The 24,625-nt window shown below is 42.5% G+C and overlaps 1 protein-coding gene across 3 annotated transcripts in view; it reads left to right on the forward strand.

Moving 5' to 3' along the window:
- Myo1d (myosin ID) overlaps positions 1–24,625 on the forward strand; it is a 303,674-nt gene that overhangs the window by 195,938 nt on the left and 83,111 nt on the right. For 2 of the 3 annotated variants that reach the window (XM_021176177.2, XM_085829757.1), the window contains exon 20: positions 3,154–3,267. The exons of the other annotated variant lie outside the window; for it this stretch is intronic. In XM_021176177.2, the coding sequence (XP_021031836.1) occupies positions 3,154–3,267 (114 nt within the window). The remainder of the gene's footprint in view (positions 1–3,153; positions 3,268–24,625) is intronic. 3 annotated transcript variants of the gene reach the window in all.

Consider the following 24,625-nt stretch of genomic DNA (forward strand, 5'->3'; position numbering starts at 1 on the left):
ATCCAGATGTACACAACCACACAAAAAGTTTCCATCATACTTCCTATTTGTGACCACAACCCAGGAATATACTTGTACCCACCACCTAGGGAGGGAGGTTATGCCCACTCTTGTTTCTGGTATCTTGCTATCTGGCAATCAGAACAGTCAAAGAGTCAGGTGGTTCTGAGAATGCAGCCATCTGTAGAAAAGCCTGCTGCAGTGCTTCTCATTCCAAGGAGGACAGTTTCACCCTGGATTCTGGTGAGTAAACGCTGAAGAATTCCTGCTGATGACTTGCTGATGGCCCTGTATTTCTAAGTTTAGTACAAACACCCTTCTTCATGCTTGCTTAGATTATGTCCTCTTAGAATCTTTTAATCCCAAAGGTACACCAAGGCAAATTTGATATGCGTCCGAAGAGCCTTCCTCCGGGTGCTTTGAGTATTTTGAAGCAGCTGCTTTCCATTAACAGCAGTTATTATAAAGTGTTCGTTAAGGTGAGAGAGTACTGCAAATAGCTCCTCTCACCACTAGGCTGTTCTGTTCTGACTCTGCAGCAGCTTTATCTTTGACCCCCTGTAGAAATGACCGGAACTCTAAACAGCTGCCTTGAAGTCGCTAGAGAAAGCAGGAAACTAGATTTTTTTTTTTCTCCTGGGGTGGGGATTTTAACTTTGAGTACAAGAAACAAAGTGAAGTCATATCTAGTTCGGAGTCTGCAGTCCAGCTTTGCTATCACTTTGCAAAAATAAATATGAAATAAAAGTAGTGTTCCCATACCATAACAGTGTGAAGCAGGATTCACCCGTTGAATTTGTGTAGAACACAGAATATGTGTTGAATTTTTCATTTCTGTGTCGATAGAGCTGAGTTAAGCCCTCTACAGATCTTATGCTGTTAGATTTGATGACTTTCACACCTACCTGATTCTTGTTTTAAGATCTGAGTTGCTGAAATGGAAGGTAAATATTTGTTCATATGAAGAATATTTCTGAACAGCTTCTGTCTGCTTTGAGGTTCTTTTTTCCCCCTTGTTTTAACTCATTATATATCATAAAAAGGACCTGTGATATTTTTTCTCAACTCAAATGATTTTTTTGAGATTGTATAACAGGGTTTTTAAAGTATATTCTGTTCCACCTCATGTGGTTTTTTTTTTCTCCAAATGATTCCATAAAAGATGAAGGAAATTATTTCCACTTGGTTTTTAGTTTCTGTGCGAGGAGTCCTGTGTTCTACATAGTGTAAGGTTGATGAAAATGATGATGAATGGTCTCCAGAATGGCTTCCACAGAACCTCATTTTGTTAAATAGGTGTTTGTTCAAAAAGGATTATGTAGATTAAATGTACTGTGGAAAAGCTGGGTTAAACATACTACTTTAATGAGAATTCTCAGAACCTTTGGTAACCTTCTGGGTTATAGATATCTTAGTGAGAGCTGTGGTTTGCAATTTATCCATCCAACCAGACTATGGGACCCTTTCTTACAAAGCTCTGCATAAAACCAGCACTGTGCAGAGCGGCTAAGAAGATCTTCACACTCAGTGCTTCAGATCTTCTGGGAAGTACCAGTTGTCTGTTCCAGCAAAAACCAGAGGCTATGCAAAGTTATCCCCAAGCACCCACACTACTGTGTACACTCTTTTCATCAGAGGCACACTTGCTGTCACGTTGAAGACTGAAAAATGTGCTCTTATTAGACAATAACTGGTAAGAGAATTGACTGATGGCTAAAACCACAGCAAAGAGAAAAGATAAATTTCCATGTTAAGTTTGAATTTTAGTTTACTACATTGTCTGTAGCCCTGCCTGTCTGAATGCAGCTATCTGAATAGCCTACCAAAGCACAGTGTTTTCAGACTAGCCTCTAACTTCTTTGTTGGTATCTTGGAAATAAAAATGGGGGTGGTGTAGAGAGAACATATATGACATGTAGCATATCTCCGGCGCCTCCTGTTGGGGGAGGAGCGTCTTGTGCTTGTTTCATCTGCTCGCCTTTCTTGGTGCTTGAGAACGTTGGCAATGTGGACACTCAGAAAACCACTGGGGCTGGAGAGGTAGCTCGGAGGATAAGAGCTCATGCTGATCTTCAGAGGATCCAGGCTCAGTTCCTAATACCCACGTCAGTCAGCTCACACCTGCCTGTAACTCCAGTTCCAGAGGAGCCACACCCCCTGGCCTGCAAGGGCACCCGCACACACATGGCATACATAAATAAACTCACACGGCACACACATACACATTAAAGAAATAACTTTTTTTTAAATGTGTTTTTAAATGTTAATCTAGGTACATTGATTAAAAATTACCTGGAATATCCTAACAAATAAGTAGCCATAGTTTATACAATGTACCAAGGTTAATTTTACCTCTTACGGAAAACAACTATCTGTAAAGTCAGGCATTCTGTCCCAGTGTCTAAGACATGCTGCAGAAATGTGTATATTTTTTCATATCATTTTCATTTTTTCGTATTTTCTGTGGTATTATTTCAGCCCTTACTTATCGCTCTCATTTTCACACGCTATTCTCAGCTTCCTAAGACAGCCCAGAGCTTCTGGCATAAGTGTTTTCCGTTGGATTACCTGTTCATTGCTGAGTTAAATTAATTCTTTTTTTTTTTTAAGATTTCTTTCTCTCTTTTTTTTAAGGTTCATTTATTTATGAGTTCACTGTCGCTGTCTTCAGACACACGAGAAGAGAGCATCAGATTCCATCACAGATGGTTGTGAGCCACCAAGTGGTTGCTGGGAATTGAACTCAGAACCTCTGGAAAAACAACCAGTGCTCTTACCCGCTGAGCCACCTCTCCAGCCCTTAAATTATTCTTGATATATTCTAGATAAAACATATCAGACACGTGATTCACAGAACCTTTTCTCCCTATCATTGGGTGTTCTATTCACTTCCTTGATGGGGTCTAGATTTTATCTTCCTAGTTGCCAAGTTGTACGTTTGCCATGTTTTCCCTGACAAGCTAAAATATTTTAGTGCCAAACTCTACTATCTGGAAACCGCCATTTCTTTGACATCATAACGTGCCATCCGTGGTAACCATCTACTAAGACTTCATCTCCGCAGTCAGCGCCTCTGAACCTAGCCATTTCCAAACACAACTTGGCTCCCTCCTTCGTGAGATACTATGGCTTATCGGTTTGGTTTTGTTACAGGTGAATCGGTTTAGTAAGGTAGAAGACCGAGCAATTTTTGTCACTGACCGTCACCTGTATAAAATGGACCCCACTAAGCAGTACAAGGTGATGAAGACTATCCCACTGTACAACGTAAGTATGCATCAAATACAGACTCCTATTTCCTGACAGAGGCTGATGGGAGAAACATGCAGCCTCTGGCTTGGGATATCGCATGTCTTCCTGGCATTTTACACCAATTTTGTGTTGTACCAAAGCAGTTTTCTATAAGAGGATTCAAAGTTTCTGATAGAATAACTAAAACAGTTTCTAAGGATATGAACAATGGTTGTATGTGATATATATTACATACTGTCTACACATAGTATAAACTGCTTGCACGTAGTGTGTTTTCTTCTTTTATAAATGTTGTGTGAGCATGTGGGCACACATGTCTGCACGGGTGCACGTGGAGGTCAGAGGACAGTCCCAGGTGCCATTCCACAGGAGCCATCCTTGGTTTTGGAGAGAGGCTCTCACTGACCTAGACTTAACAAGTAGGCTAGGCTAGGTGGCCGATGAGCCCCCAGGGACCCTCCTGTTTTCACTTCCCCAGTGCTGGGGCTAGTGGCACACATGGGATTAGTGCCCAGCATCTGTGGGTTTTAGAGCCTGAGCTCATGTCTCTATGCTTGTGTGGCAAGCTCTGTACTGACTGAGCTGTCTCACAGCTTGACTTTCATAAATTGTCTATGAAAATGGAAGCAAGTAGAAAATGACTTTGTAGAAACATTACCTTTTTCATTTATTTTTTTCTGTGTGTGTGTGTGTATGTATGTATGTATTTATGTATGTATGTGTATATGTGTATGCATGTATGTGTGTGTTATGCACATGTAAAAGCCTAAGGTTGATGTTAGGATTTATCCTCAGTCACCTTTTCTACCTTATTCTTGAAGTAGGGTCTCTCCATCAAACCCAGAGCTCACTGATATGTCTAATCTTGCTCTGAGGATTCCCTGACTCTGCCTTCATAGGCTCAGATTCCTGGAGGGCTGCCATGCTTGCTGGGCATTTACATGGGTTTCTGAGGAGTCAGATTTCAGGATTCACACTTGCACTGTAAGCACTGTAAACACTAAGCCAGGTCCCCAGTCCCCTAGCTCCCCAGGTCCTCAGTCCCCTAGCCCCCCAGCTCCCCAGCCCTCCAGCTCCCCAGCTCCCCAGCCCCCCAGCTCCCCAGCCCCCCAGCTCCCCAGCTCCCACTACTACTATTTTAAATGTGAGTTTTGTGTAGCTCCCAGAAGTTAGTCTTTACCAATATATTTTACATTAATTTGCTAGTGGAATGACTTCTGATCTAAGGCCACTCTATAGTTCACTATTATACCTAGGCTTTCAAATTCTACAATCACTTCTGAAACATGATATTTGTTGAAATTTCATGAAATGTATCTTCCTGCATCTCAGTGTGAAACATCACTTTTATTGTGTTTGCGCCTGGGCCTTGCTGGTCTCGGGACTCATGAGCTGATGTGATCCTCTAGAACAGCCAGGACTACGAGTGTGCTCCACCACAGCTGGCTCATGTTTTCCCTGTGTAACAGTGTTAGTTTTACACAGTGACTGTTCTGATTCAGAAGCAGCTACTGGACTTCTGGGTCTCTTAATCTGTGGGGCAATTTTTCTGCCTGCTCGTTCTTAAATAGGGAAGTCTGTGTTTACCCAGTGCCGGGGTCTGTGAAAAGTATTACTTAAAGATTATTTTAAATCCCTTTGGTCTCTGCAAAAAGAAATAGGAAACCTATTGTTTTGTGGCTTTCTTTGGTTTCTTCTGAGGTCCTTTGGTAGTAAGGAACAGTGACAACCAAAGCATTCCTGGCTTTGCTGAGTGACCTGTGCATTTGTGGTTAGCCAGTGCCATTAGGGCTGAGATTGGTCTCACGGTGGTGCCCCTCCATCGCCCCCAACCCTACCACACACACACACACCTCAATGCAACAGAAAGGACAATGAATTGCAGCTGAGAAGAGACTTTAGATGGTGTATAACCTTCTTAGCCAAGCCCTGAAATCTTTCAGCCACAATTTAAGCCTAACAGCCTGCAGACTCAGAGCAGGAGAGAAAGGAGAGTAGACAAGGGAGAAAATTATATTTTGTCAAAGTCTAAGGAGGTATGAACGCAAGCAAAAAGAATCGAATGTGATTTGTTTATTTGCCTTTATTTTTATTAAGGGGAACCCATCAAGTTCATGATATAAATTCAACAAATAGTTAAACAACTCTTTAAACCGGTGTCTTCCTTTTTAATTGTTTTTAAAGTTTTTTTTTTTTTGGTTTTTGTTTGATTATGTGTATATGTGTGTATCTTGGTGTAAATATATGTGTATACATGCTGGTGCCCACAGAGTCCAGAGAGGCAGTTGGATCCCTGGAGCTAGAGTTACAGTGGTTGTGTGCCACCCAGTGTGGGTGCTGAGAACTGAACTCAGATCTTCAAGAGTGGAACGTGCTCTTAATGACTGAGCCACGTCTCTCACCACATCTTCCCTTTCTGCATTGACTACAAATAAAATTTTTAAAACCTGTTTACATTTATAGTCATTTTCCCATAATCATTGCTAGTGGCATTGACAGTTACAATATCATAAAGAAGGACGATATCTAACTGCTCTAGGAAAGTAGACGTCTGAGGAACGGATCCCCACTGTTGGAGATGTTCTCAGGATTCTACCTATGTCACTTTGTATCCCATGACATTTTTGTGCACATATCATAATTTTCAGCAGCCATCATCTTTGTCAAGAAGCTGCCCTCAGCCAGAGCCCCTGCCCTCTCAAATAGATTGGAAACACAGTGAGCAGTGGGCATGGAGTATCATACCCCAGGTCCGTCCTGTGTCACCAAGATCTTTTCCAGAGCGTCCCTGCAGAACAACCTTCAGGTGCCCACAGGAGTGACTGCCTTCTTCTCCTGACCCAGCTCCCTCTCCCTTGTCCTCCCAGATCAGCCATGCACACTCGTCAGCCCTCATCTTGCATCTACTTCTGGGAAGAACTAACTTCAGAACAATGGAATGGCTGCCTCCTCTAGTGAGGCAAACTGGGTACAAAGGGGGCCTCCAAATGTAGCCCGAAGGGGTTTTTAATCTTGAAGTAAATATGGCAATATTAAGCCTAAATATTTTATTATTAAAACATTGAAAGTAAAACCAAAGATAAAGACAGGAAAACACTTCCCACCTCAGTCATGGCTGGGCACATGCCTGAGTCCCCAACTACCTCAAGAGACCGAAGCAGAAGGATCAGGTGCTGAAAACCATTCTGGATTATGTAGTGAACTGAGGCCAACCTGAACACTGTAGTGAAAGTTTGCCTTCAAAATAAATATTTAAAGTGTGTGTGTGTGTGTGTGTGTGTGTGTGTGTGTCCACTTTAACCACATTGTCTTTCAGGTATTAGTACAGGTCCAGTGTCAGTGCATAGGGAATGAGGAGTCTAACATTGGGGGTGAACATTTAGGAGTGGGTCCATGTCGGATTGGAGAAGGAAATTATGACTGTGGAGAGAAAGGGGGTGGATCACTCACATACGTCCACAGTTGAATGATGGGGGGATTCACCAAAGGAAGGGGAGTAGAAGCCAAGCTCTGGGTTCCTTGTGTGGACTCTCATCTCCCTATGTGCTCCTTGGCTCTGATTGCCCATTAGAGCCCCAGGTTACCATGGATCATTCTAAGGAAGGAAAAATAAATGACAGTACCATGTTTAAAATCAATTTGAAAAGTTCTCAAAACTAGAAGTGATAATTTGTTTGTTTGTTTGTTTGTTTGTTTTTAAGATAATCAGTACAAAATACAGCTCTTCTGTCCCTGAGAATAGATTGTAACCACACATTGTTGTAAGCATGGTTTATTCTTCATGAGGATATTCATGGTGATAAGGGGAAGGCCCTGGAATCATGGCCACACTTCCATTCCAAGGCATCGCTGCAGGACTGCATTATCCTTGCAGCCCCATCAGCAGCATGGGCACTGGACAGGCCTTTCCATCTCTGTTCTTTATGTGCTTTCTTGCTCAGCCCAAGTTAGAGTGGGCCACCCCACCAACCACTCAGTTCTGTCCTGCAGTAAGGAGTCCTACATTGTGTCTCAGAAGAGGGTTCTCATAGCAATTGATGCCTCATGATCCAAATCCTACTTTTGTGCCTTGTCAAACACTTGCAAATCTATGCATATGAATAATTCCTACAAATTATTTGGGGTATCATTGTGTCTTTCCACTACTATCATTATTATTGTATCAAAGCCCAAGCCATACTTGAACTTTGGTCATAAATTATGCTGAATATTGGAATAGGTCACTAAGTTTTCCTAATGGCAAAGAGGACTAGGCAAGAAGAGGCTTGAATATAGCAGGTTCATGGGGCATTTTTTTTTTAAGATTTATTTATTTTATTTATATGAGTACTCTGTAGCTGTCTTCAGACACACCAGAGGAGGACATTGGATCCCATTACAGATGGTTGTGAGCCACCATATGGTTGCTGGAAATTGAACTTAGGACCTCTGGAAGAGCAGTCAGTGCTCTTAACTGCTGAGCCATCTCTCCAGCCCTCATGGGGCATTTTTAAGCCACTAAGCTAATGGTTCTCAACTTTCCTAATGCTGTGACCCTTAAAACATTTTCTCATATTGCGGTAACCCCAACCGTAAAATTACTTTTCTTGCTACTTCATAACTGTAATTTTGCTACTGTTATGAATCATAATGTAAATATCTGATATGCAGATATCTTGCTATGTGGCCCGAAAGGTTGAGAACCACTGCACTGGTCTCTTCCTAGCTGCCCCATTTCAGTTGCCAAGATCCCAGTCTCTTTCAAGCAGGGCCTAAAACTGTGTTCATGAACACCCAGGTTGGTTTCTTGAACGGCCTCCATCCAGGCAAGAGAGGTCCAATATTAGTTTCTTTCCTAAAGCACCCCAAGACCACCCACCCAGCTCCATCATTCTCTGCACCTCCCGGCTCACTGAACTTGTATAGTCTAGCAGTAGCCACGTGTCCTAGCTGTACCCTGTTAGTGAACATGTCAGCTATCCTCTGGGATCACCAAAGGGAAGCTAAGAAACTGCTCCATTCCTGCAGCCTGGGGCCTCTGACTTCCTGCTGCAGTCCTCCCTGAGATGCTGCAGCTCCCAGGCCCCTGCAGTGCTCTTGCAGAGCCCCACTGTGCTCCTTGCTTTTGCTGTATCTCGGATTGCAATGAGCAGGTTCACAGGACCTCAAGTAAAATGAGGGAACAGGTTTGAAGACACAGCTACAGGAGAATTTGTCGGGATCTTAGCAGCTGTATACCATTGTCAGTTTAGACCCTCAATAACAAGCCATTCAATTCACATTATTAAGTGTTTATTATGTAGATGCCACATAGGTGTTGGGGTCATAGAAATGTTCAAACAGTCACAGACTCTGCTTTTATTCCTCCCCACTGGAAGAAAACAGATGTGTGTGTGTGTGTGTGTAGGAGGGAGAATCAGTCAATGGAGTGTGATAAGGAGAAAATAAAGAAGAAGACAAACAGAAGTATACCGTCATTTGGAATAAGGTCTTCAGGCCTCCTTGACTGGCTGACATTTAAGCAAAGACTTAAAGGAGTTACAGAATCCACCTATCTTCACTCATGGGAAAGTATTTTAGGCAGGAGGACACAAAAGGCAGACACAGCAGACTAGGGAGTCCTCTGTAGGAAATGTGTTCAGGATCTTGATTTGGTGGTGGCTGCCCAGGACGTGTGTGGACATCCATCAAGGCACTTATCTGAGATATGTAATCCTTCTGCATGCTTGTCACGCACAGACGTGAAAAGGGAGCGAGAGAAAGGATGCTGCTGATAAAGAGGTAGGAGAGATGTCATCAAAGATGGGGGCAGGGGAGCAAAGAAGAAAATGATCACTAACCTGGGGAGATAGCAGCATCCACGGACAGTGGTGTGTAAAGCCATGCCCTTCACAGTGGAAAATGCTACAGTAATATTCCACAGCCTGACTGTTCCTCAGGAGAAAGACAGCCATTGACTACATCAGGGTAGGCTCTTGCTGAGGAAAAGCTAAGGGTCTGCACAAGTAACTGACAATATCTAGAGTTGGATCCTGCTCTGTGTTCCTGACCTTGATGGTAGCTGCTTTACCCATTTCATTCAATAGCACATATGCTTTCTCTTTCATTTTATTTCACTTTCGCTTTTTGTTCTGTTTAGTTGTTAAGAGAAGGTCTTCCCCGTGTAACCCAGAGTGGCCTCCAGCTCCAGGTCGTCCTGCCTCAGCCTCCCCAATGCTGGGTGACAGGAGAATGTTACAGTGCCTGGCTTTTGCTGTTCTTTGGGTTAATCATGTTCTAGCTCTCTTAGATGGGTGCTTTTAAATATTTTTAAATACATTTGAAACTACGTATGTTTGTATTTAAGAATGGTTTGAGTTGAATTTTTCTTTTGATGCGATATTGGTCTTCTTAAAGCCACGAATAGTTTAGTAATGTTATTTCATAAATGGTAGTTTATGGTCCTTGAGTGTGTATGTTCCATGGAAAGAGAGTTCATTTCCCCATTGCTCATTTCTGCCACACTTACCATAAACTAAGAACTCACATGTCCTTTTCTGCTTTCTGTGCCTTAGTCTATCAGTCTACTGATTATCCTTGAACCAATTACAATTTTTACTACAGTTGAACGCAGTTTTATGAATTCTAGGATAACAGTAACTTCCCAGGCCCCTTCCTTCCAATTCATTCCATCTAGCTGGGGCTGAGACTCAATAGTTGAGTCTTTGACTTACATGTGAGAAGCCTAGATTGATCCCAACACAAACAAGCAAAACAAATAGGATTTACCCCATTCCAGCCTAACACTCACTCACCACACCACAAGAAGAGAAAGGGTGTGGCAGATGGTAACAAAAGTACGCCAGTCAAGACAGACATAGACACCTACACACACACACTATTCATTCTCCCCTAACCCCCTGGGAACCTCTGGCCATTTTCCTGTCTCTCTGGCTGTACCTTCTCTAGAATGTCATGTGTCAGCACCATATATTATGTAGACTTTTCAGATTGGCCTCTTTCACCCAACAACAAGCATTTAAGGCTACCTGTGTCTTTCTATGGCTGGGTGGCTCTTAATTTTTTTTCAATCAATGAATAATATTCTGTTATTTGGAGGTATCACAATGTGTTTATCCATTCACTATTGAAGGACAATTTGCTTCTGGTTTATTCTGGAGCAGTCATGAATAAAGCTACTATAAATATTTGCATGCAGGTTTCTTATGTGGACATGGACCCTTAGAACAGTTGAATATATATACCTAGGAGTGCACTTACTCAGTCACAGATAAGACTCAGTCTAGCTCTGTAATAACTGCCAGTTTTCTTCCAATGTAGCTGTACCATTTTGTATTCTAAGCAGAATTAGGGTGCCTAGTTCTTCACATTCTCACTTTGATATTGTCCATTTGTTTGTATTTCACCCATTCTAAAATGTGTATAGCTATATATGGTGTGTGTGAACTCAGTATTTACTAAGTCTCCATGTTTAACCATAAGAACCATCTCCCTACTCTCTCTTGGTTTATATTAAGATGATAAAATGGATTTTTTAAAATAAACCTAAGCTATTTTGTTTAAAGATACATTTGGCACCTTTCTCCCCTCTGACTAGCGAACACTGTACAACACTTTGTCTTTTAAAAGTGTTTTGGTCAGTCCTCTCAGAAAGATAAAAATGGGACATCATAGCATAGCCTTAAGACTATTTTCAACAAACACTGTCCTCACAAATGACTTAGTCACATAATAGTAAAAATGATCTGAGAGAGAAGCATTCGTGTTACAGGTGACCGCTTTAGCAGCTAAGTGGCTGTCTATGTACAAACACTGCTGGGTCGGGTTATGCTTCCAGCCAGCTACAATCTGTGTTGCTATCAAATCAGTGTCTTCCCTCACAGTCACTTTCTGTACTAGATTTTTATATTATGCTTTTAAATTAAAGCATTAGTCCCAATACATTTGTCAAGAAAGGTTCGAAATTTTGCAAGGGGCAGTATGGTCAGGATTTGAGTTATTTTATGAATCTGAGAGATCCATGCTTGCTGCAACTTAATAGGAGAACAAAGGAAAGATAGTACATTGCCTGCATAATTAGCAGTACTGGGTCCGATGCTTTGATCACCATGTCTTTGACTCAGAATTATCCTGGGAAAGCACAGTTAAGTTGATAGAAAAGATGGCTCCCTGCGGTTGGGGCATGCTGCTTAAATAAATGTACCTCTGCATTCAGGTTCATGTAGACGCATGTGCACCCAGATCAGTGCTCAGGATGGAGGCAGCCTAGGTTAATTCCTAGGTGGAATTAAATCTGCGTGTTGCTTTCGAGGGAGACCATATAAGCTGAATCACTTAGCCTGAGTGCCACTGCAATTCTTCTGCCCTCCTTTTGTTGGAGAGTGTTAGTTTTGCTGATGAATTAGTCTGAAAAATGGTTTAAATCTGCCCATTAATGTTGTTTTGATATAGACCCTTTTATCAGTATGGGCTTGAGAGCTAAGGACGCAGCCAATTAATTACTCTCATCCCTCCTTTAGTTCTGTGTGAAATACAAAACAAACAGGGAAGAGGAAAGAGACAATTATCTGAACTAATGTGCAGGTTCCGTGGAGCTCAATGGCCTGTAATTATGTCACGCTTCGTGCTTTATTACTCTGTTTGACGTGGCTTGCTAGAAAGATGTCATTCTGTTGGAAGATGGATTGTCCTTTTAATGTATACAGGGGGTGAGCCCTGTTGAAATCCATCCTCCAAGCTGCTCTGCTCCCAGCCACCATTTCTAAAGCACCCTCTCCTCCTGGCAATGTCCCAAGGGAAGGCGTTTCCATAGTAACCTCAACAGAGGCAATCAGCTGTTGTCTGGCACTGCCTGAGCTGGTGTGTGCTAGCCTTCTCCCCTCTCTATCCTCCCTCAAGCCTTTAAAACATTATGTTTATTAGTCTTCTTTAATGGAAGTTTATAATCCCTTAATGTCACACTCTGAGTAGCACTCTGGTTTATTTATTTATTTATTTAGGTAATAAATCTACCTTCCTAATTAATTCTCAGCAGTCCTGGGAGCTCTATTATTTTGAACATCTTGTACAAATGTTTATAGTTCTGCCTGTTGTAACAAAGAAGCTGCTTAGGAAAATTAGATATTCAGAAACCTCTGTCTATACTGGAAGTAAATTTGGAAAAATACAGATGCTAAGGTTTCAGATGAATTTTTAAGGTTTTTTTTTTTTTTTCTTACTGTGACAATGGTAAGGAAGCAGTCTTTCCCGGATTGCATGTTTCAGCACTCCATGATTCTATTGATTCAGTGAACATAGATATTTAAAAATCTTTGAACTGTGGTATCTGAGACCACATTTCTCTCTTAACTTTTTTTAATGGGGGGCAGAGGGGAGGATGACACATGAAGAGCTTCCCTACTGACTGTTTTCTTGGCATGTGTGCAGAAGTAAATGCCTTTTGTTACATGGCTTAGACACCATGGCTTGAGCAAAACAGTACTAAACAAAGCAAGCAGTAGTCTCTTTCAGTTACCAGGAAGAGTCCATCTTCATTAATACTAGACATGGAAAGTCAATCTCAAATTCCAAAGATATCTCAACACAGTATCTGAAAGGAGAATCCAGGCATCTTGTTAAAGAAGTGCAAAGCCTTTTAAGAGCTAAAGTAGCCCTGGGCACAGTGGCACATGCCTTTTGCCCCATTGCTTGGGAGGTGGAGGCAGATCTCTGAGGTAGAGGCCAGCCTGGTCTACAAAGTGAGTTCCAGGATAGCCAGGGCTACACAGAGAAACCCTGTCTAGATAGATAGATAGATGGATAGATAGATAGATAGATAGATAGATAGATAGATAGATAGATAGAGGGTAGATCAAGAGCTGTTAAGTATAAGAAAGTAAGCGTACTCCCACTTATTTTTCCAGAGATAAGATCACTAGAAGCCAGATCCTTTCAAAAACAAAACCCTAAATAGAGACGTATATACAAGTAGATTTCTGCATTTGCAAAATAGCTATCACCATGCTGATGGAATTACAGGCTTCCTTTATACAACTGCCTTCACAGGCTCTGGGGATGCTGCTCAGTGGTAAAGCATTTGCCTGGCATATGCAAGCTCTGGGTTCCATCTCCAGCACCATAGAAAGAAATAAGTAACTGTCCTGTCAGAGCTTTCTTCTATGCATTAAGCATTTTTGAGCAGCTTCTCTGGAGCATGCATTGACAACACTGACAGTGCAAGAGTGCTTCATACAGTTTGCCTATGACACCTCCTGCTCTGTGGGAGAAGCAGAGATACATTTAGCACAATGCCTGGGGTGTATGCCGAGCAGCCCTTAGGTACAGTCACTATAATGTCTTGTTCTCAAGAAGAAAGTTGTATTCAGAAAAATGAAGCAACCCAGCCAAGACCTCCAAGGTTCCAAACAAAGAAACTGGGTTTCATGCCCACATCTGCACAGCCTAGCACCCAACCTCTGCTACCCACTGCCTCCCACTTATGAAAGCACACAAAACTAAACTCTCTTTGGAAGGGTATTGGGAAACAGAGCCAGGGTCTCAGCCATAACTAAGCTATAGACATAGCCCTAATATTTTATTTTCAAAAGCAAATAATAATAATTAAACTAGTATCTGTCACATAGCTAATGTGTTTAGTGGCTTAACTCTGCTTTATCTCCGTCTTTAAGAGCCTGGGCAGGAAGCACCTTTCATAAGTGAAGAGACCAGTTCAAAACGAAAATGGACATTGGTGTGAGGTTTCAGTACAGTATTTCTGACCTCAAACCCCAAGTTAACTTCAAAATTAGGTTTCTCGGCATGCCCTGTGCTGCCCTGTATCTCTTTGCATTGTCTTTGTTTACTTACATAAACCTTCCTTCCATTATTAGTGGTTTCTTTCTAAAACATTTCATTTTAGCCTATTGAGTACAAGTTACTGATAAGACCTCAGAAAACTGGAGAATCAAGACCTAGCTTATACATCAGCCCTTCAGTGGTTGGAAGGAATGGTCCACTAGTATAAAAAGAGAATAATAAAACAATTGTTCCATTTCTGGTGAGGGAAAATAACAGCACCTTTGAAGAGACCTGCCACATCATTCTTGAGTTTACACAGCCCCACTTTTCCACAGGAAACCCCTGCAAGAAAGGCTGCTACATGGGAAGCCAGCCCTTTCAGTGTTAACCCGATGCTTAGAGTTAATTTGGGTATTTCAGTTCTAACTCAGGGTTCTCATGACCTTTACTACACACTAGAATAGTCTGTGGGGTTTGGAGATTTTGTGTTGGGACTTCTATTTTTTTGTTGGAGATTGAATCCAGGGCCTCAGGCATGATGAGATCTCTATCATGGGCTACATGCCAAGCTTCTCGTGGGGGTTTTAAAAATCCTGATACTCAGGCCGTACTGGGTGCTGGTGAAATCAGATCTCTCGGTAGGCATAGGGGGAGAGATTCTCTGTAACTTCTTTTGTTCATATGTGGGCTCTTTGAATGGATATAGGGACCCAAGTAATACAAATGCTGTTTGACAAGAGAAACACATATACATTTTACTATGTTTTCATGTACATGGTAATCTTCACAAGAATCAAGAGTGAAAAAATGGGCTGGAGAGATGGCTCAATAGTTAAGAGAACTGACTGTTCTTCGAGAAGTCTTGAGTTCAATTCCCAGCAACCATGTGGTTTTCTGTTGGGTACCCACATATACACAGAACCATAAAGCACTTCCATGGCCTGCTACATCATGCATGTTCTCCCCACATTTCTGTACTTTCACTGCTATAGCTCTTGCCCATTTTTGAGACAGCATCTTACTATGTAGCCTGGCTGTTCTCAAGCTCTCAGAGATCCATCTGCCTCTCAGCCTTTGGAATGCTATGATTAAAGGCATGTGCTAACATATCTGGCCCTTTTTATTTTGGGGTTTTTTGTTTGTTTTTGGTGTGTATGTGTGGGGGGTGTTTGTTGTTATAGTTCTTGAGGAAACATTTGTTGAAAGTTTGCATTTGTCTCCAAATTAGTTTTAGTCAATTTAGTGTGTGTGTGTGTGTGTGTGTGTGTGTGTGTGTGTGTGTGTGTGTGTAAAAAGACAGAGAGGGGTATGATGATAAATATGTTTCTCTGAACTTCCTGTGTTCACATCCTAAGTCCCAAGATGGTAGCATTAGGGGATGGGGCCTTGAGGGCTCTACCCTTGCAATATCAATGACCTTACAGCAGAGCTAGAATGACCCTCACACTTTCCACCACCTTTGGACACCATGAAGTCAGCAATCTGCTGCCCAAGACTCAGTCTGGGCATCCACTGTCCTCTGATCTTAGACTCCTAACACCCAGAACTGTGAGAAGATAAATTCCTTTTGTTTGTAAAACACCCAATTTGGGTATTTTTTCATAACAGCCCCCCAAAAATAAATAACAAAGAAGAGGGTTAGCAATGGTTATGGTTGGAACAGAAGTTTGCTTTCTAGATTGGGCTGCCCCTGAAATTACTATGTGCCCTAAACTGCCTTCGAATTTGGAATCCTCCCAACTCAGCTTCCCATGTACTGGGATTACTGGCACGCACCACCATATGATCTTAGGTTAGTCTTATGAAAAGATCTTCCTTAAATAAAAGTAATATAAGCCAGGCATTGTAGTCCACACCTGTAAGCCCAGCACTCTGGAAGCTCCAGCAAGAACATCTATAGTTGGAAACCAGCCTGGTCCATGTAAAAACACCCTCTCAGTAAATAAATAAATAGCCCCATCGTTTATGATAACAGTGCATTCGTCATTGCACTTGGCTCCCACCCCACCCCACCCTAGTCTTGTGAAGTTACCTATGCTGGCCCTAGATAGGCTTTTGGTAAATGAGCTTCTCTGTTATTGGTTGGATCTAGGACAAACTTTGTTTGCACAGAACTTTCACAATTAAGTTTAACTGCACTACAGAAAGAGCATCATTTTCTAAGTGACAGACTTTAAAGGGATTTTATTTTATTTAATTTTATTAGAACTGTACCTACCCAGAGACATCTTTACTGTGTGCCATGGATGAGGGGATGCCCAGCAGGGTGGCAGCACAACTGACCAGTTCAGTTTAGTATCTTCCCTCACTTTGCCAGCGTCCTCATTGGACTTTGGTTGAGAGAGTAGCCATTTTCCTGCTTCAGAAGCCGCCTCCAGCATCTGCCTTTCTGCCTCTGCTCTCCAGTGTCCTTGACATTTCAGATCCTGGCTTTTCACAAAGTCAGAGCAGTTATGAAAAGGCCTTATTTGCATCTGAAGACCAGTGCATGAGGTGAATGAAATCTTATCCAATGGGGTCTGAGGACACAACTATTAGGGTATGTGGGAGTTATATATAGGTCATGGTCAAATAACAACACACTTAGTAGGTCCATTTAAGCACATTTGAAATAGCATGCATGAGGTCCATAGCATGGTTCCCATCGTGTGGCTAAAGCACTCAGCAATCATAAACTGTCCCCAAGCCCCTTGTAAACTAACAACCCTAGAGAGTTGGAGGGATAGGAGGAAGCCAGCAATCTGGGCCTCACTGGCTGCGCTCTGCCCCACCTGTCTGTCCTCACCGAGTGTCCTCTCAGACAACCATGTGGGCCCCTCACAGATTCCCTCAGTACCTACTCCTTGGGAATGCCTCACCAAGATGGGAAGTGTAGGGGAAAAGTAAAAGTACAAGAAAGAATATGTCTTAAACAGGCTTTGTTTGAGGTGTCGGGAGAACGAGATATAAGAAGCCCAATAGGCAGTCATCTGTCTGGAGAGCTGTCTAGGGTGGAGGCTGTCTCAAATGCTGAAACTGTGATGCTCAGGGAGGACTGACTGTCGGAGGACACAGGAAAGAGATAAAAATAGCTTTGGGGTGAGGAAGGGTTTCAGCGGTCCATAGGTATATGCCACCTCTTGTGTGTTTTCTATGATAGATGTAGGTATTTATTTCCTGTGTATGGATGTTTTGCCTGCATATGTCTCTGCAGCACATGCATGCTTGATGTATGAGAAGGCCAGAAGAGAACATTGGATCCCCTGGAACTGGAATTACAGAAGGTTGTGAGCCCTTGTGTGTGTGCTGGGAATGGAGCCTGTGTCCTCTGGAAGGGCAGGCAGCCAGTGCTCTTAATCCCTGAGTCAGACCTACAGCTCCATTTTCAAAATCTTTTTTTTTTTTTAAGATTTCTTTCACCTCTATTTTTAATGGGTGTTTTTCCTGTGTGTGTCTCTGCACCATGTGTGTGCCTCATGCCTATGGAGGTCAGAAAACAGCACCAGATGCCCTGGAACTGGAGTTAGAGTTGCCAGCCACTGTGTGGGTGCTGAGAATCAAACAAACCTGGGTCCCCTGGAAGAGCAACCAATGCTCTGAACAGCCTGGCTGCCTCGCCAGCATTCTTTTCCAGGTTTGTTTGTTCCTTTGGTTTTCTTGAGACAGTTTTTCTCTGTTGTAGTCCTGGCTGTCTTGGAACTCACTCTGTAGACCTGGCTGGCCTGGAACTCAAGAGATCCGACTCCCTTTGCCTTCAGAGCATTGGGATTAAAGGTGTGTACCACCACCACTAGGCCCTTTTCCAAGTTTTTAAACCAGGGCTTCTCAACCTTCCCCTTTACTACAGTTCTTCATGTTGTGATGACCCCGACCATAAAAGTATTTTGTTGCTACTTCATAACTGTAATTTTACTTCTGATATGAGTTATAAATTTCTGATATGCAGAATCTCTGATACGTGACTCCCAAAGTGGTCACAGCTCACAGGTCGAGAGCCACTCTCCTAAAGTGTTACATGAGCTACTGCTGTGGGTGAAGCAGAGTAGCAGATTTTACATGGCATGTTCTGGACTGACATGGGAAGAGCTAGGAAGCCGTTTCTGTGGATGCTCTAATACCAGAAGTAGAGAGAAGAAATAAAAGAAGATGCAAGAGATTCCTGAAACATTCCTCATTCAGATTATCAGTTTAAAAATCATTTTGTGGGTGCACTAGTTAATGCTCTCCATTTAATTTAATGGAGATTTAAATTTAAATAATTTTGTTATCCTTCCTGTGAGGCAGTAGTAAGCCCCCACTTTCAGGTGAAGAGACAGAGAGCATTGCTAGAGCTTCCTAGCACGTGAATGTGTGTGTGTGCATGTGCACATATGCATTCATATGTGTTCGTGTGTTATTTGTAGCCTCCTGTATGTCCTGATTAGATTCCCTTCCTCTCCTACTGGTTGTAAAGTACTTCTCAGAATCTCCACCAACGTGTGGCTGATGGAGGCCAAGTACAATCCCATCGTATAGCACAGTGGCCAAAATGATCAGAATACAGTTGAAATCACTCATCACATCTGAAATAGAGGGCAGCTGCTGTGCATAGATTCAACTTGTGGGCAACAGCAGGAGAACAACCGTGTACCCAAAATGATGAGTGCACAATCTTTTTGCCTCAGGAAGGTCATTAATTGGTAAGATAAAGAATTTCAATTCAAAGACCAATAAGGAAAGCAACTTAATTAAGTTGATATTTTAAGAGAGAGGAAAAATACATTTAAAATAATTTTTTAAACTAGATTCAATTAGTAAAACAATTATCTTTGTAAAATAATAATTTGACTATCTAAGACCCAATTATTTAGTAGCTTCACCTAAATCAGTGGTTTTATACGATTAGAATCACTTGGGAGGCTTCCCAACTGAAACCAATCAGAACATGCCCAGTGCTCCTAATGGGAACCACTGGCCCAAGTGAGCCACAGTCAGATTGTAAGTTTGAAGAGTCAAAACAGATGTGACAGGACTTAAGCACTTAGCTTTGCATGCTTGTTCTAAAGAAGTGCCCACTTGGGCCATCCGTCTTGCTTCATGTACCCTTGTGGAGAGTTTGATTATATGATTCCCAAACCCACAACAATAAATCTGAGGCGGTAATTAAAGAGAGCCCATCTGCCATAGGCAGGCGTGCTGATGGCTGCAAGCTCTGAAAGCCGAGCGTAGAGACACTCCGGATACAGCTTGACTCCCACTGGATGGCTCGGCTTTAAAATCTTATTGAAGTGCTTTCTAGAGCTATTTCCCCAGAGCAGCCTTTTTGAAATTAAAATTCCAGTTTTCCGTGGAACTATTTTGCTAAATTCCAAGTTATAAGATAAGCTTCCATACTCAAAGTGCCAGGTGTTCTAGAGCAGTGTCCTGTGTGAGGATTTCATCAAGAAGAAGATAATCTCCCAAGAGCCCCTAGATTCTAACTGCCTTCTCCTAAGGAATTTGACATGGAAAGAGCTCAGTGTGGTCCTATAAATAAGGCCCTTCCCACACGAGGAAAGGGACCCGAGGACTAACAGAGGGGCCACTCACTGGCAGGCCAGCTCAGACTGTGCCATCCTCTGGATGAGTGTATATTTCATTTCTAAAGTATGCAGTTCATTTGCAACAAGGATGACGTATAGGCTGTAAACATTCTTCTTGATGGTGCCCTTGACCTCTGTCAGGATGTGTGAAATATTTCGAAGAATCCAAGTTGTCATCTATTCCATGTGGTGAGATGGATGAAGGCTGGAACCTTGCAGAACAGTTCTTTTGGAGGGTTACATCAAGGAGTTATAATCAAAAGTGGAAAGCCCTTGGCAGACAGTGATGTAAATTAGCCCTTTAATCGGCCGATTATAATTAGTTTCGTTGACTTGAATAATATTGATCAGAACTACTAGATTCTTAGCAAGCACTTGTGTATAAAATCAGTTCTATTGGTTTTAAGACTACATTTTTAAATTGCCCAAGGCCCATATTTTGTATAATAGGGTTTTTTTTTCACCATTAAAATGCCAGATGGTTTATATATATATTGGTATAGTACTTGGAGAACATTGCCCAAGAGTGTGGTCCTGGGGACTTCAGCATCCCTTAGATGCATCTGTTTTAAAACACACTAATTAATTTTCATCACTATGATGCTTAATTCCTAAAAGAGTAAAATAATTACTTGGTTCTGTTTAATTTAGGTAGAAAGCATTTCCAATATAGAGCCTCCCCCTCCAATCACATTTAAAATATAATTTGTCAAGAGGATTTTTTTGTTTGTTTGTTTATTAGGGAATTGAGTCTTAGGTACAACTAGGTATTCTTTCCACAATATATTTTTTTAAAGATTTATTTTATTTACTATATGTAAGTACACTGTAGCTGTCTTTAGATACCAGAAGAGGGAATCAGGTCTTGTTACAGATGGTTGTAAGCCACCATGTGGTTGCTGGGATTTGAACTCAGGACCTCCAGAAGAGCAGTCAGTGCTCTTAACCACTGAGCCATCTCTCCAGCCCCCACGATATATTTATAAAATGAGTATGTCTTTATTGGAGCTGAAGTGTAGCTCTCAAAGATTAAACATGTACTTAGCATGACAAGATCCTGGGTTCAGTTCTAAACATCTCCCCCCATCAAAAAGGGTCCATTTATCTTAGGGTTTACTGCTGTGAAGAGACACCATGACTATGGCAATTCTTATAAAGGAAAACATTTAATTGGGTCTGGCTTACAGTTTCAGAGGTTCAGTACATTATTGTTATAGTAGGAAGCATGGTAGTGGCCAGGCAGACTTGGAGAAGGAACTTAAAGCTCTACATCTTGATGCACAGGCAGCAGAAGGAAACTGTGTGCCACACTCAGTGTAGCTTGAGCAAAAGAGACCTCACAGCCCACCCCTCATAGTGACACTCTTTCTTCAGCAAGGCCAGTGCCTTCTGATCATGCCACTTCCTATGACCAAGCATTCGCATGCATGAATCTATGGGAGCCATACCTATTCAAACCACCACACATGTTTTGGTTACAATTGATGAATAATAAATTATCCTGGGCTGTCTCAGCAAGTAAAGGTGTCAGCTGCCAAAACTGACAGCCTGAGTTCAGTCTTTAGAACCCATAGGGCCATAGGTTTTCCTCTCACCTCCACATAGACACACACACACAGAGTAAATTAATTAAAATGCAATACATTTCAGCACTCAGGAGGCAGAGGCAACTTGATCTCTTTTGAGTCTAAGTCCTGCATGGTTTACAAAGTGAGTTCCAGATCAACAGAGGCTACATAATGAAACAGTCTTTTAAAAAAAATTAACTATCTCAAACATAGAAGCAAGACATCTTATGGTTCTCATTTCTTGAGTCAGGAATCTAACAAAGCAGATGGTGAATCTCTGTTCCTCAGGGTCCAGGATCTCCAGTATCTCAGAGGCTAGGGACTCAAGTCATTGGGAGGCTCACCTAGTGGTCAGCACTTGCCGTAAGTGTGAAGATGGCAACTGGAATGTCTCCAAAGCCTCGAGATACTTAGCTTCTCTAAGCATGGAGATCTGCAAGTTTCTGCGCTCGCTCTCTCTCTCTCTCTCTCTCTCTCTCTCTCTCTCTCTCCCTCTCTCTCTCTTTCTTCTTCTTCTTCTTCTTCTTCTTCTTCTTCTTCTTCCTCCTCCTCCTCCTCCTCCTCCTTCCTTCCTTCCTTCCTTCCTCCTTTCTCCTTCCTCCCTCCTTTCTCCTTCCTCCTTTATCTCTTTCTTCTTCTTCTTCTTCTTCTTCTTCTTCTTCTTCTTCTTCTTCTTCTTCTTCTCCTCCTCCTCCTCCTCCTCCTCCTCCTCCTCCTCCTCCTTCTCCTTCTCCTTCTCCTCCTGCCTCAGCCTCCTGACTTCTTGTATTACAGACTGGTGCTACCACTCCAGGCTGTGGTCTTCATATGAGGCACTCAGGGAACTGCATTGTCTATATAAAAAGGCCCTCAGCCTCGTGTTGGTGCATTTATTAGGTAAAGGCACTTCATAGCATAGCCCTCAAACAAAAGGAAGAGCAATTCAATGGGAATAGCGGTAAAGAATTTGGGATCATGTTTGAAATTCCCCACAAGCTACCCTCTGCAAAACAAACAAACAACAACAACAACAAAAACAACCTCAGATTTCTCTGTTTAGAATGTTGCCAGGCAGTGGTGGTGCATGACTTTAATCTCAGCACTCAAGAGGCAGGCAGAAGCAGGTGGATCTCTGAGTTTGAGGCTAGCCTGGTCTACAGAGTGAGTTCCTGCACAGCCTGGGGTACACAGAAAAACCCTGTCTCAAAAAGACAGCATGCAAGCACGCATTTCTCTGGTTGAATGCCCAGCACTCCATTTTTTAAAAGCGTGAAATTGATACTGTCGTTCCATATAGGTACATGACATAGCACCTGCCTGCTATACCTATGGCTCAGCACTCAGAACCAAGTGTGTGTGTGAATGTGAGAAAGAGTGTGTATGTGTGTAAATAAATGTGTGCTTTCCCTCCTGAGATTCCCCCAAAGTTTTGTCCCCTGATGGTATAAGGTTTCAAGGTCAAAAACCAAGATGGTAATCATTTAATTGAGTTCAGGTTGCACTCCCTAGGTAGCATCCCTTCCATCTTAAGATCAGTGAACTAAACAAGTTGTTTGTTCATGGACTATGATGGAGTAGCCTCCATGGACCCCCATTTGAAAGGGAGTGTTTGGGAGGCTCATCACCCCTGGCCATCTGTGTTTGCAGCTTGCCTTCATAACCTACTACTTCCCACAGAAAGGAGGGGTTCAGACATTATGTGACTTCTGTTCCTTTAGTGCTGTCTGAAATCTAAACCCACCCCTGTGAATCTAGATGGAGCCACCGCGCATGGTCTTCTCTGTTAGAGGGAGAGGAACACAGCCAGGAATCTGCTAAACTAACTGCTCCATGTTTGAACGCCTTATGCTGCTGTGACAGGGTCCTTGAGACTCTTAGAACCCTGGTGTCAATAGAGAGAATTCACAAGGCATGCCCTGAAGATCTTTACAGCATCTTTCATGTCTGGAAGACTCTTTGAAGCAATGCTTTAGATGTTTCCGAGGTTGCGACAATGGATCTTACAATCCTCCTCTGGATTTGATCCATTGCCCTGAAACCATTTCTTAATTGAAGAATCATTTGCCATCTGGCGAAGCTGAGAATAAGGAACAGTTGTATTTTGAAGCCCAGCAGTTGCGGACTTCTTTATATTTCCTCTAAATACTGCATGAAAGATGAACAGTTCTTTATTTGGGTCTCCTCTTTCCTCTCACATTTTTTCATAGCAGAAAGCCAGCCAGCATTCCCTTCACTCTATCTAAAACCTCCTTATCTGGACCATGACACGTGCTAGGTGCATTCTCTGTCCCCACCACCTCACTGAGACCAGTGTGGTCACATTACCACCCCTTCATAACCACAATGCCTTTTATACTGCTCTGAGGTTGTTTTTCTTCCCTTCCTAGCTTCCTTCACTTCACACCTCCTAGAAACTCATCCCTGAGTCCCCCAGGAGGCTTCTCTTCCACCTCCTACTCACATCCCAAAGCCTATGCCAACTGTGTTAAGGCTGTTACAGTGGCCATCCCCTCTTCTCTCCAGATTTTTATTGCAGTGACTGTTGCTAAGTAACAAAGCAACCCAGACCCAGGAGAAATAAATAATTAAATCACCATCTTATGATGCTCAGAGACTCTGTGGGCTGGGTTTGGAAAGGTCAGTGAGGCCTGTTCACCTCTGCTGCATGGTGCCTTGGGCCTCAGCTGGGTAATGCCAAGGCTGCTTCTCAGCAACTTCTGTGCACTGAGACCCACTTGATGGGAACTGGACCCCTGTGGTGACTATCTACAAGGCTGGAAACTTAAAGTATGTGGCTGGAGGTGGGGCCTTTAGGACGCGATTATCACTGGATAAGGTCTTCAGGATAGAGCCCTTGTTGAAAACTGGTGGCTGTATTGGAAGAAAGAGAGACCTAAGAATTCACACATACTCTACAAGATATTAGCAAGAAGGGTGTTTCTACATATTCCCCTAAATGATGTACCAGAGTTGTATGCCACAGTAAACCTTGTTTCCTCATCATTTGCCTTGCCTGTGATGCTGTGATATCATGCTATTACAATAGCAAAAAGACTAGGATAAACAATGGGTGTGAAACACTGAAGCCCTAGAGTTTGTCTGGCCCAATACCAATATTGCTGACCCAGAATGTCTGTGCTCTGTAAGACTTGGCATCCTCTCAACATGGTAACCTAGGGGACAGTCAGCTTGGGGCACGAGTATTTTGTTGTTTACAAGAAGATAAACTCTCACTTATCCTAAGCAGTGTGATATGTCCATGATGGAAACAGTACCAGTAAGCTTGGGATTTAAATCTTATTGAGACAAGAAGGCTGGAGCAAGAGGGCAGAGTGCGAGGAGAAAAGGAGGAAAGAGTGGGGGTTGAGGGAGAGGGAGATTACACGGAATCCTGTGAAGAGCCAGCCCAACTGGCTTCCAAGTGTCGATGGGAAGACAGAATGAACAGAGCGTTCTCCATTGAGAAGGAGCCAAATCAATTTGCTGAGATCAAAAGAGCATAATTATTATAGCCCTGTAGTCAAGCTGAAG

This window comes from Mus caroli, unplaced genomic scaffold (genome assembly GCF_978045245.1).
Source record: "Mus caroli unplaced genomic scaffold, Mus_caroli_1 scaffold_13, whole genome shotgun sequence".
NCBI lineage: Eukaryota > Metazoa > Chordata > Mammalia > Rodentia > Muridae > Mus > Mus caroli.